The following is a 12,463-nucleotide window of genomic DNA, read 5'->3' on the forward strand; positions in this document are numbered from 1 at the left end:
CACCAAAATCCATTTCACGCCTCCGTTACCTATTAGCTTTTGATGATTAAACCTTCCAATTTTGGTCGTTTGGAGGGTGAAACTCATGGTCTACAAAAAATATGTTTCAGATGGGAATTGGATGAATAGAATTTGGTGAGTGGTGAAAAAAAAAAACTCTAAATAGTGCCAAATAAACGCATATCCTAAAACGCACAACAATTTCGGAGCGGATTTAGTGAAACACATCCCGACACTTAATCACAACAATTAACTCTAGTTTTTAATCAACTTTTTATTATCTTTTTTTTATTTATTTTATATTAATTTTTTAATTAATAGTTCCTTTTTAAAAAAATCATTAAAGACACGACACTTTTCAAACCACGTAGAAAGTTGTAAATCACACCCCACCCTTTTAACTTAGTGTCAAAATGATGTGGTAATGAGATTACACTTTGCGTGACAGTTTCTACAACTCATGAAGGCATGAATCATATCACTAGCGCTGTTCAAAAAGCTCGAGGTTCGCTTGATAAAAGCTCGAATAAAATCAACTATAAAAAGTTGATTTGAAACATTCCGAGTTGACTTATATCATTTATGTAACCGAGCCAAAATCGACCCAGACTCGGCTCGCTGGCTCAATCTTAAGCTCGTTTAACTTCAAAATCGAGCTAAAACCTGCCTCGTTTAGCTTCAAACCCGATCTTAAAACCACTCTGACTCAACTCATAAACAGCCCTGCTATCACAGTATCACCACAGGATGGGAATAAAACTTATGGATCACCACTATGGGTGAGAACTGAGATGTCACCCTTGACATTTTGATCATATTTTATTATTATTATTATTATCTTAACTTTAATTCTTTTCCTTTTATAAAATCTCTTACATACATTTCTTGAGTTGAGTGATTCGATAATAAAAACAAATCCAAACCCCATAACCATACCTTTTATAAATCATTTAATCAACACCGCTGTTGACAATCACACACTTGTTTCTACTTCTCCTTAATATTATTATTATATAATCCCATCACCATCACCAAACATCCACACCATTCAATTCCATCATGAAACCCGAAATCAACCCGGATCCATCTTCAACACTACCCCTTCTTCCCAAAACCCACCCGCCGGAAAACGAACTCTCCGGCGAATCTTCCATCTCCGGCGCCGTGTTTAACGTATCCACCAGCATGATCGGCGCCGGAATCATGTCGATTCCGGCGACTTTAAAGGTCCTTGGAATAATACCCGGGTTTGCTGTGATAATGGCAATGGCGGTGTTGGTGGAAGTGACGGTGGAGTTCTTGCTACGGTACACTAATTACTCCGGCGAGGTGAGTACTTACGGTGGCGTGATAGCGGAGTCGTTTGGGAAGGTGGGTTCGGTTGGGCTGCAGATATGTGTCATGGTTTCGAACCTTGGTGCACTTATTATTTACTTGATTATTATCGGTAAGTGGTTACTTTTATTAAATATATTGATTAATAATCATTAAAAGTTAAAAAATATCCGATTATAATAAAGAGACAGGTAAGTGGCAGCAAGCTCGTTTGGTAGCCAGTGATGCTACGCAGAAACATTATGATGGCTTTGAGTTTGAGCTTAGCTCATTTTGAACTCTATTTTAGCTTTATTTTAGCTTTATTTTTAAAGCTTGAGCTTGGCTCGTTTATTATTCGTTAATGATTTATATATATTTATAATTTTTTTGTATAGAGTTTAATTATGATTTTTAGATATAAGATAATATACGTTACTTATGAGTTATGTCATAGTTTTACCATTTTATGTATAATAAAATTATATTACAAAAATATATAAGTTCAATATAAAAGTTACATAAATAATATGCCCTAAGCTTGTGAGCCAGTTTGAACTCGATACTTAAAACTTGGGGCTCGGGCTCAGACGATGTTATTAAACAAGCTTATTTTTAGGCCTGAACTCGTTTTAACTCGGCTTGATTCAAAATTTTTAGGCTTTTTAGCTAGCGAATTGGCTCATTTGCAACCCTACATGTGAACATACGGTCGTATGGCATGTAGCCATTCGGGTTCGGTTTGATCAAACATTTTGATTATTTTCCTTTTGCAGGTGATGTTCTGTCGGGAGCTCAATCCGATGGGGTACTACATTCAGGGATCTTACAAGAATGTTTCGGGTTTCATTGGTGGAATGCACGAGCTTATTCGGTCTTGTTCATCGTGCTCTTTGTTATGTTGCCCCTTCTTTTGCTTCCTCGAGTAGGTTGGTACCTATAACATTGACTAATTTTGACCTTTAAGGTCAAACTGGTTTAACACTTGTTATTCTTGTTGACAGAGTCATTAGGTCATGCTTCAGCTGTATCAATCCTTTTAGCAGTTGTCTTCATTGTCGTCATCACTGGGATGGTGATTTATGCGATGCTGGAAGGCAAAACTCAAGAACTTAAACTCGTCCCTGATTTTAGTGAAGGGTCGTCTTCGGTTTTCAATCTTTTCACGACCATACCCGTCATTGCCACCGCCTTTTCCTGCCATGTCACTAGTAATATTTTACTTTCATATATTATTATTGCATACCCGTTGTTGGGTTGCATGTCAGTGCAACTGCAACCCAACAACGAGTCCAACTATGTGGAATTGATTTGATACCCATTGTTGGGTTGGACATTATACAATGCGACTCAACAACGGGTCTCTAGTCTGACCATGTGGATATGGTCTGACGCACTTTTATTTTTTATATAGTTCATCCCGTGCGAGCGGAGCTTGAAAATCAATCAAACATGAAATCAGCGGTCCGGATATCTCTAGTTCTAAGTGTTGCAATCTACATAGTGGTTGGGTTCGTGGGCTACCTTCTTTTTGGTGACTCGATCATGGCAGATATGTTAGTGAACTTTGATCAAACAGCTAATTTGCCTGGCGGTTTGTTGGTTAACGCGGTTGTTAGATTAAGTTACGCGTTACATCTAATGCTCGTTTTTCCAGTTATTTTTTATAGTCTAAGAGCTAATGTGGACGAAATGATTTTCCCGCGAAAATCTCTTCTAGCCAGTGATACTACGCGATTTGTATCGATCACGTGCATGTTACTAGCTTTCATCTATTTTGTAGCGATTGCGGTCCCAAACATTTGGTACTTCTTTCAGTTCATGGGATCAACTACCGTTGCTTGCATCGCGTTTGTGTTCCCGGGTGCTATTGTTTTGAGGTAATATTAATAATTTCACTCGTTTCATATTCGTTGGTTGCAAATTAATCTAGTGTCGTTAAGTTCGTTAATTTATTAAACGAATGAATAAACATGATTATATGTTCACTTAGTTAAATGAACGCACACAAACAAGGTCTCACTTACGTAAACGTTTGAAAAAGTTTTTGTTCGTGTATGCACAAAATACTATATATATTAAATATTTTTACTGGTATATATACCTATATGAACCAACATGAACAACATATAAGACCGATATTTTCTAAGTGTTTTATATTTTTCATGAATATAATTGTTGTTTGTTCGTTAATGTTCATTTCTCTCATAAATGTACAAACATTAGCAAATTTCTTTACATAACAAACGACTACGAACAACAAAATTTATCAAGTTTTTGGTTAAATTTAAACAAGATAACTTTCCGTGTCTGTTGTAGTTTTTTTTGTTGTTTTTCTGGTGCGAACATGAACAAAACATGAACAAACCCCCTGTTAATGTTTGTGTGGTTCATTTACTGTTCTTAAAATGTATCTTAATTCTTAAATCATTCGTTTGTAATGGATCAAAACCGACACCTTTTTTTTGTTCAGGGACGTTCACGGGATTTCTTCGAAAGTAGATCGCACGATGGCGATAGTCGTGGTGATCTTGGCTGTGGTGACTAGTGTCATTGCCATTTCATCCAATTTGTATAGTTCATTTGGAAACAATTCCTAATTTTTTATTTATTGTAATCAAAAGAACATAAATGATACTAAATATGATTTATAATATTGTCTTGCAAACTCAGTTATGCATATTGTACTTATTTCTTTTTTTGTTTGTTAGAATGTTTGGTTGTTCATTATAAAACAAAACGTTTTGTTTGCTAACGTTTGTCTTCTTTTTCATGTCCAGAATATAATAATATTTAACAATAAGATTAAAAGGTTATGGCCTACCTATTCATTTTTCTGTCGGTTTATAATGATATTAACAACAAAAGTTTTTCAAGTTGGTTTTATAAATAACATGACCTCAACTTTTATTTAACTATATTTTAATTCTATCTTGAAAGGATTCGAATCTTTATAGTAGAAAAGATGTGTACGCAAAAGCCTAAGGAAATACAATGAACCTTTCATTGGAAATATATTCTTAAAACCTACTATAAAATCTAAAAAAGTCACGTTTAGAAAAAGGATACATGCCCAATTGGCATAAGACCTAGGATCTTAAAGGTCTCATGCTCGAAACCTGACTTAAGAGGGTTTCTCACGGTAGTGCGTTTCCTCCTTGATGTTGTTCTGGGTGAGTCAGGTCTGGAACGTCAAAATTCAATGTGAACGATTAACATTCCGTCTCAAGTTTACTTACTCAAATATTGGGGATAGCTTCAAACAAAAATAGATACATGTGACAGAAGTCACTCCTTGCTTCATAAACTTTCAAATGATCTCATTTTAACATGTGTGATATTATATAGTACTACTTTTTATAATATATATATTTTTATTGTATCCATTGATGCCTTTCAATTATTTATCATGATTCATGTAGATTACATTCAAACCTATATATTTAACAAAAAGTATCAACTTCCAAATAACTCCAACCCAATGGGATCTTCTCAAGGATTGAATCCAAGTGGTTTTCAACATTGCCAGCACTTATATAATTATTTTAATTGATAGTTGTGTGAGGTGTTATACAATAACATTTATGATATTATTTCTAATATTTAAATTATGAAGTTTTCAGTATTATAATTAATGATACAACAATAATACATTTCATATATTCATTCTTTAGTTCCATTAAAGACAATCTAGTGGGATTCTCGGGCGCGATACGGTAGGTTCGGTATACACACAAACCGTATGTACGTGTAATGCAAAATATGAAAAAATAAATAAATAAAAAATCAACCGACTTGTATTGACACTAAACCATAAAAAAAAGTATCGATACTAGTAACGATGTTGCTAGTTCGGTACCGGTTCTGTTCCGTATGTTAACGATGCAACACTATAGTAGTACGGTATCAATAGAATAGTTTATGATATAATAAAATGCTTTATTTTAAACATAACATTGCTTTTAACAAAATTTAATTATGCCCAAATACAAAAAATATATATAATGTAATTGTGTGTTTAGATTTATTTAAAAAAATAATGAACGCAAGTTAATAGAAATATCGAATTAAAAGATAAATAAAGTATTACTAAAAAATAATAAAAGTCTAAAGCATATGAAAAGATTTGATAGGGTGGATATACCATTGACCTCATTGCTTTTCAATAGTTAATAAAAATTTTCAATTGACTAGAGATAGTAATGAGACAAGTCGTGGAACATGGATAAGCATCGACGGTCTCAATCATATACCCGATGTAAATACTCGATGGGTACTCAACTAGTGATTAACGGTCGGGTATTGATATATCTGCATGTATCGAGTATATATGTTATTTTGTTAAAATCTATAAGATTCCAAAGTACTTTTTAGACAATCTAATTTTTATAACTTTATTACATAAGGAAATTAGAAATATAAAAATGTTAGTGTATTAGTATATTACTCTTATCACCCAAGGACCAAGAAAGATGAGTATACAATGGATTTTTTTTTTATATTATTCGATTAAACATCTAATACTGTTTTAATTAACAAGGTCATATAACATCTAATACTGTACTGGGTACCATACCCGAATGCCCATTCTATGTTTTGGGTTCTGTCATCAAATTCGGTTATTTTTTTGGTTATCCTTTGACAAGTTCGACGTATTCATGTACAAAGGGGTGTCATTGGCAAATGGGCACATGTTTGAATGGGTGCTTTTGGGGTTGTAAGTCACATTTTGTATGCTATTACTAAAATCACATAAATCACTTGTAACCCCGAGCATTGTTGATCATGAGTATTGAGGCGACGAATCTGCGCAAATTCGGCTGGTGTCTGTCACGTTCATTACGGTATCGAATCTAAAAAAAACAAACTGGTATGCAGTTGGTTTTCTTATGTCCGTCACGGTACCAGAACTAAAACAAAACAATGAGTCAACACAAATTTGATCGGTTTTGCTTACGTATGTTATGGCACCAGAAAAAAACAAAGGGGCCGGTAAAACCCGTGCTTTGGCAAACATGAACTCCCAAACGTTACGACAATGAGTTGATATAAAAAGAATAACATTAAAAAATAATGACGTGGCATAATCGTTTGGTGCCACGTGAACCAATCAATGGTCTCTGGCACCAAACTTTTACTTTACCATATATAGATAATTAACAAAATGTTGTTTTTATTTACAATTATGTTATATAAACTAGTTTTTATACTTATAATTAATCTGTATTATTAATTATTTATTTGAAATGATCAAATAAAAGATGGTTTAGAGTAGTTTAGGAATGTAGAAAGTTCCATCCAAGTTCAGGAAAAAAAAAAGAGAAAAAACTTATTTAAAAGAGACTTAGATTAAGAAATTAAATCATTCCTCCTTTATAACTTACAAGTAAAAAAAACACCAACATGGAGGGGTGAGAATGAATAGAAGAAAGAAATGATTGAAAGAAAAAGAAACAAAAAAAAAAAGAGGACAATGGGTTCCAGGTTGGACGTCCGGATTCCAAGTTGAATTGCTCTGAGTCAAATAATTAAGTATTAAAATGTTGTTTGTCTTTATCATCTTACATTCTTACCTCATTAGCGTCTACATACATTTAATTGCATCACTAATTACACATGCCACCCTCTTTTTTCCTTTATATTTTATTTTAGCCTTCCATAATCTAAACACAAAATAAAATAAAAACAATTAAAAGTCTGTTTTAAACATCGTTTGGTAAGTCATTGGGGTGGTGGCCTAATGGTAGAGACAAAGTCTCTTAACATCAAGATCTAGGTTCAAGTCCCACTAACAGTAAAGAAATTTACCTTTAAAAGAAAAAACATCGTTTGATAAAATATTGTATATTTCAGATAATTAAGTCCGGTATCATCTAATAACATTTTCTCCCACATTTCGCCTTCTTTTTTCTCACTTCACATGTTTTAAGCCTCCTTCATGAATTAATAAATTCACTCCCACCATTTTTATGCATACTACAACAATCACACACAAGTACACAACACTTGCACTTAGTATTAATCAATAACCATCTAACCCCAAAATCGTCCACATACATTTAATCCTACACCACTCGCCACATCCACCCCACCAACATTCCAGTTATACATGTCCCCCAATTTTCCAATTCTACCCTCCACATAACCACCTCACCATACCCATTTCCGTAATTTCACCCACCCCAATCAAATTATAAAACCAAAAATAACAAACTCAACACGTCCAATAAATCAATAATAATGACAGATACAGTGATGACGTCAGCAAACTCCGATAGCATAACTCCATTATTACCGGAACATGATTCTCCGGTGAAGCAGCCGTCGGTGTCCGGAGCTGTGTTCAATGTTTCGACGAGTATTATCGGTGCCGGAATCATGTCGATTCCGGCGACTCTTAAGGTGCTCGGAGTTGTTCCGGCGTTTGTGTTAATTGTATTGATTGCGGTTCTGGTGGATGTGTCGGTGGAGTTCTTGTTGAGGTTTACGTACGCCGGTGGATCGACGACGTACGCCGGTGTGATGAAGGAGTCGTTTGGACGGGTTGGATCGGTTGCGGTTCAGGTTTCGGTTATGATCACGAACCTCGGGTGTTTAATTATTTATCTTATTATAATCGGTACGTAATTATAACCAAAATCAATAAAAAGTTGGGCCCGCGCCTCAAATAAAGCTGGTTTATTAATCAGGTCCGAGCTCGAGCTTTGTATAATTTTAAAGTTTTAACTCTTTTGGAATTTTAAATATTAACCGTACACTGCGAAGCCGAGCTTTGGCTTGTTAAGGTACAACACACGAACCATGCCTCGTTTGAAGTTATTCTCAAAATATATAAAATAAATAAAAGTGTATATAAATTAATTAATAGATAATAAACAAGCTGAGCTCGAGCTTGCGCTCTAGTAAGTCAACTTGAGTCTAGTGGAACTCGGGTTTGACTTGTTCAGTTGTTTGTAAAATGTAACACTCTGATTTTCGTTTAATTTGGAACATTTTGGTTTAATTGATTATATTTGTGATTATAGATGATAGATCTACAACAAATTTTTTTTTATTTAGTTAAGTTTTATGATTAATTCGTGTTGTATGATCAGGAGACGTGTTGTCTGGCGATCCATCGGGAGAATCTGTTCATTTAGGCGTGTTGCAGGAATGGTTTGGTATTCAGTGGTGGAATACACGTGCCGTGGCTATCTTGTTTATCGTTGTATTCATTATGCTTCCGTTGGTCTTGTTCCGCCGTGTTGGTAAGTATAAGGGTCATGCTATAGCTACACTTACACTGTCCCATCTGATTTCACACCATCAAATGACCGTCTGTAAAACACCCAGACAGCCGTTTTGAAAAAACAAATTCAAAAGCTTTGAAATATGTTGGGCCAAGAACAACCGTTTGAACAAAATTCGGACGGTGTTCTGGCCATTGGGAGCCAAACTTTATAAATTATTGTACAGGGCCGCTTGAAAAATATTCGAACAGTTGTTCTAACCATAAACAATCAAACTTTTTTTTTTGCATCAAAACAGCTCGTGCGACCTCTATCTAAATGGTCATTTGAAACGGTATAGGATCAGATGCCGTGTGTATTGGTCACTTATTATTATTGTTATATCATTTATTCCAAATCTATGACTGTGACATAAACCTAACGAACTTCTTTTATTGTTTCATTCAATTCTTTATCTTAAATTATTAATGAATTTGATTTGTACAAACAGAATTGCTATCAATGAGCTCGTTAGTGGCAGTTCTGCTAGCGGTGGTGTTTGTCGGAATATGCACAGCCATGGCGGTAGCCGCGGCGGTCAAAGGTCAGTCAAGGAGTATTAGACTGTTGCCTCAGCTTGATGATCAAGCTGCTTTCTTCAACCTCTTTACTGCCATTCCTGTTATTGTTACAGCTTTTACTTTCCATTTCAATGGTAAGAATTGAACTTCTTTATAATACTTAGATAATAATATACTTAGATAATGCACCTAAAAAGTTACTTGTTACTTTGTTAGTTCTTTTTAAAATCACTTGGTATTTATTGGTTTAATGCCACTAAAAATTTGAGAACAATTTAAAAAATAAAGTAGTTCTTAACTTTTTAATGATTCTAAAATATTTAATATTTTTTTTATCTGAATCATCATCATCATCATCATCATCGTACTCAGTATATCCCACCAATAGCAAAGCTATGGTAGGGTCTGAGGAGGGTAAGATGTAGGCAGCCTTACCTCTACCCCATAGGGATAGAGAGGCTGCTTCCGGTGAGACCCCCGGCTCGATAGTAGTTTTGCATCAAGCCTTGGACATAAGGCACATAGCACTCAATCATCGGGACACCGGCTGATCGGTGCATGTACCCTTATCTTTCAGCTATCAACGCCACTACATGATGCCTGATTAACCGTCCGTCACTTTTAACGTTATTTTCACGAGATTAGTAAAATAACGTCAAAATTAGTGCAATTTCACTTTTGCCCACCCGAGGGTTCACACATATATACATCATATGTGCGCACCGCAAGCAGGGCTATTTTTTTATCTGAATACAACATATATTTGTTTTTGTTGTTGCAGTGCATGCTATTGGCATTGAGCTAGGAAAACCGGCTGCAATGGCATCCGCAGTTCGAATCTCTCTAATACTATGTGCTCTTATTTACTTCTCTATCGGGATATTCGGCTACATTTTATTTGGAGACTCAATCGAATCCGACATTTTAGTAAACTTTGATCAATCAACCGGATCAACAATTGGATCATTATTAAATGATACTGTTCGACTAAGCTACGCGCTCCACTTGATGCTTGTGTTCCCTTTATTAAACTTCTCTTTAAGGGCAAACATTGATGAGCTACTTTTCCCCGATAAGGCTCTTCTTGTTAAAGACACAAAAAGATTTTTGTGCCTCACATTTTTTCTCTTGGCAATAGCTTACCTTATTGCCATAGCCATTCCGAATATATGGTATTTCTTTCAGTTCATGGGATCAACATCTGCGGTTTGCATTGCCTTCATTTTCCCTGGCGCGCTTGCTTTGAGGTAAGTCGTGTGTGTACACCCCTGCATGCGTAAAAACAAATATATCTTGTAAAATCTCAGTTAGCTATTAGTTGGGTTTGGGGAGGGTGTGATGTGGGAAACCTTTCACAGTAATATGCGTGCGCGCATGTATCTTACGTTTATATATGTTTTTACGCGTTAGTGCGAACGAACACACAAAATTGCTTTTCCAAAATTTTTTTAATAAAAAATTTATATCATTATTGAAATAATTTAGAGCAAATAGTAACCATTTTTCTTAGCGTGTTATTTCCGTATATAGTCACGTCCGAACAAATTCACACATACATGATACAAACCATGAGACACACACCATAAGTTGCATAGGTATGGTTCACATATCATTTATGTGACACAACATGAACATCATTTTTTTAGGAAAACGTGAATACAGAAAGTTAGATACTTGAATCTAATTGGCATAACTATTTCTAGTATTTTTTTTTGGTTAAGGGTTATGTACATGTGTGAAATTATTATTTGTTATTGCACTAAAAATGAAATTTTTTATATATTCTCAAAATTTTTAGTTTTGTGCAGAGATGTTCATGGTATATCTTCAAGAAAGGACAAGATAATTGGAGCAACAATGATACTTCTGGCTGTAATTACAAGCACAATTGCAATCTCCTCCAACATTTACAGTTTAGGAAGCTAGCTAGCTAGTTATGATTCTTTTGTTGTGATTATTTGTATAATAGTTCTTGCTAGTTTGCTTTTTTTGTATGGAAGAGAAATTGGTATTTATATGTGATGTATCACAAATTATAAATTATTTATGAGGAAACAGTTGAAAGCTTATTGATATAAAATAAAATGTTCTTAACTTTTAAGGAAATAATATGTTCCTAGATGCATTTTTAAGGAATTTGAAAAAGATATTACATCTCAACAATAAAGAAGAGGTGAAGGCTTAAAAGAGGTGTTGTGGGTGTGAACCACAAAATGAGTAGTTAAGGACCCCATACAGACACAATGATTCATAATAAGGTGATAGGTTCAAACATAAAGTAAACAATCATAACCTTTGGTTTGACATGCTCATTTGGTGGATGGTACATTGACTGCTAGATTAGAAACTATATGTAGCCGTAAATGAGTTGATCGTGAGCTAGTCGATATTGGATTTATTATACCTTGAATCAAACCGAGCTTCAATGAGGTTGAGTTTAAGATGGAGCTATTCTAATAAACGAGCTCCCACCCACGCTTCTTATACCAAGTTTGACTAGCCTCGCAATACCATTATATGTACCATGAGTTATCTTGTTCTTGACTTTCTTAGCTTTATATAGTTTACTACACATAAAATATTTTTAGGAGTGAGGGGTATTAGTTTATAAAATTCATATTATTTCTTTTATTTGGAGGTACAAGTTTTTTCATGTTATACCATATGACAAAGCTTCCACACTCCCTTTTAGTTGACTTAAATTATTAAAGAACTCGTATTAGTGTATTTCTTTTCAACACATGGGCTGCCGAACCATATTCAGGTTTATCATGTTTGTGGAAACATGTGGGGCAAGTGCACAAAATACCCGGATCCAGAACCGGACTCGGAACCGGTTTCTACCCGTACCCGACCTGTCTTGGTACACGATTCTCCCTGGAGCCGTACCCGGAACCGACCTGGACCGCCGAACCCGAAATACCCAGTCAAAACCCGACCCTAACTTACCCGAAACCTAAAAAAAACCAGAAAAACCAGTCAAATACCAGACTATAACCGGGACCGATAAATTTTCCCGATTAGTTGTTAGCCCCAATCTCACCAACCAACCAGCGATTACTAACACTTATCAGACCCAATGTATTTTTGCACATTGGTTTATCTTTGCCAAGATCCAATTATGATTTTATGTTGCTTTCTTTTATTATGATTTCTGCATTACCATGATTATTTCTTATAGAAAACTGCCACCATATTTTCAGCCCAACAACCTACCAAACATTATAAATCACTTACCACATTCATATCAGTAACATAATTTACAAAACCAAAACTAAAATCTTCAAACAGGCTATATAAAAAAATTAGTTCTTACAAACACCACCTTATTACGTGTCTTCTGTTACATAAACAAGCATC

The 12,463-nt window shown here is 34.9% G+C and overlaps 2 protein-coding genes across 2 annotated transcripts; both read left to right on the plus strand.

The window, feature by feature from the left end:
* Positions 1–1,033: 1,033 nt before the first annotated feature.
* Positions 1,034–3,964, plus strand: LOC143556403 (amino acid transporter AVT6C-like). Its single transcript, XM_077045730.1, has 5 exons — positions 1,034–1,447; positions 2,091–2,243; positions 2,319–2,525; positions 2,729–3,194; positions 3,788–3,964. The coding sequence occupies exons 1-5, from the start codon at positions 1,060–1,062 to the stop codon at positions 3,912–3,914; spliced, it is 1,341 nt and encodes a 446-aa protein (XP_076901845.1). The 5' UTR covers positions 1,034–1,059; the 3' UTR covers positions 3,915–3,964.
* Positions 3,965–7,553: 3,589 nt separating this feature from the next.
* On the plus strand, positions 7,554–11,139 carry LOC143556404 (amino acid transporter AVT6C-like). The gene is made up of 5 exons (XM_077045731.1): positions 7,554–7,933; positions 8,409–8,561; positions 9,034–9,237; positions 9,885–10,350; positions 10,912–11,139. Exons 1-5 carry the CDS (start codon positions 7,555–7,557, stop codon positions 11,027–11,029), a joined length of 1,320 nt encoding a protein of 439 aa, XP_076901846.1. The 5' UTR covers position 7,554; the 3' UTR covers positions 11,030–11,139.
* The last annotated feature ends 1,324 nt before the right edge of the window (positions 11,140–12,463 follow it).

This window comes from Bidens hawaiensis, unplaced genomic scaffold (assembly GCF_021521415.1).
Source record: "Bidens hawaiensis isolate Kalapana, Puna unplaced genomic scaffold, B.hawaiensis_p1.1 tig00018570_1, whole genome shotgun sequence".
Taxonomy (NCBI): Eukaryota; Viridiplantae; Streptophyta; class Magnoliopsida; order Asterales; family Asteraceae; genus Bidens; species Bidens hawaiensis.

Excerpts from the sequence above, each read along its gene's own strand:
- LOC143556403 (XM_077045730.1), top strand. The coding sequence starts at position 1,060 with ATGAAACCCGAAATCAACCCGGATCCATCTTCAACACTACCCCTTCTT. Across the intron at positions 2,526-2,728 it reads CTTTTCCTGCCATGTCACTA|TTCATCCCGTGCGAGCGGAG; the intron begins GTAATATTTTAC and ends TTTTTTATATAG. Across the intron at positions 3,195-3,787 it reads CCGGGTGCTATTGTTTTGAG|GGACGTTCACGGGATTTCTT; the intron begins GTAATATTAATA and ends TTTTTTGTTCAG.
- LOC143556404 (XM_077045731.1), top strand. The coding sequence starts at position 7,555 with ATGACAGATACAGTGATGACGTCAGCAAACTCCGATAGCATAACTCCA. Across the intron at positions 7,934-8,408 it reads TATTTATCTTATTATAATCG|GAGACGTGTTGTCTGGCGAT; the intron begins GTACGTAATTAT and ends TTGTATGATCAG. Across the intron at positions 8,562-9,033 it reads GGTCTTGTTCCGCCGTGTTG|AATTGCTATCAATGAGCTCG; the intron begins GTAAGTATAAGG and ends TTGTACAAACAG.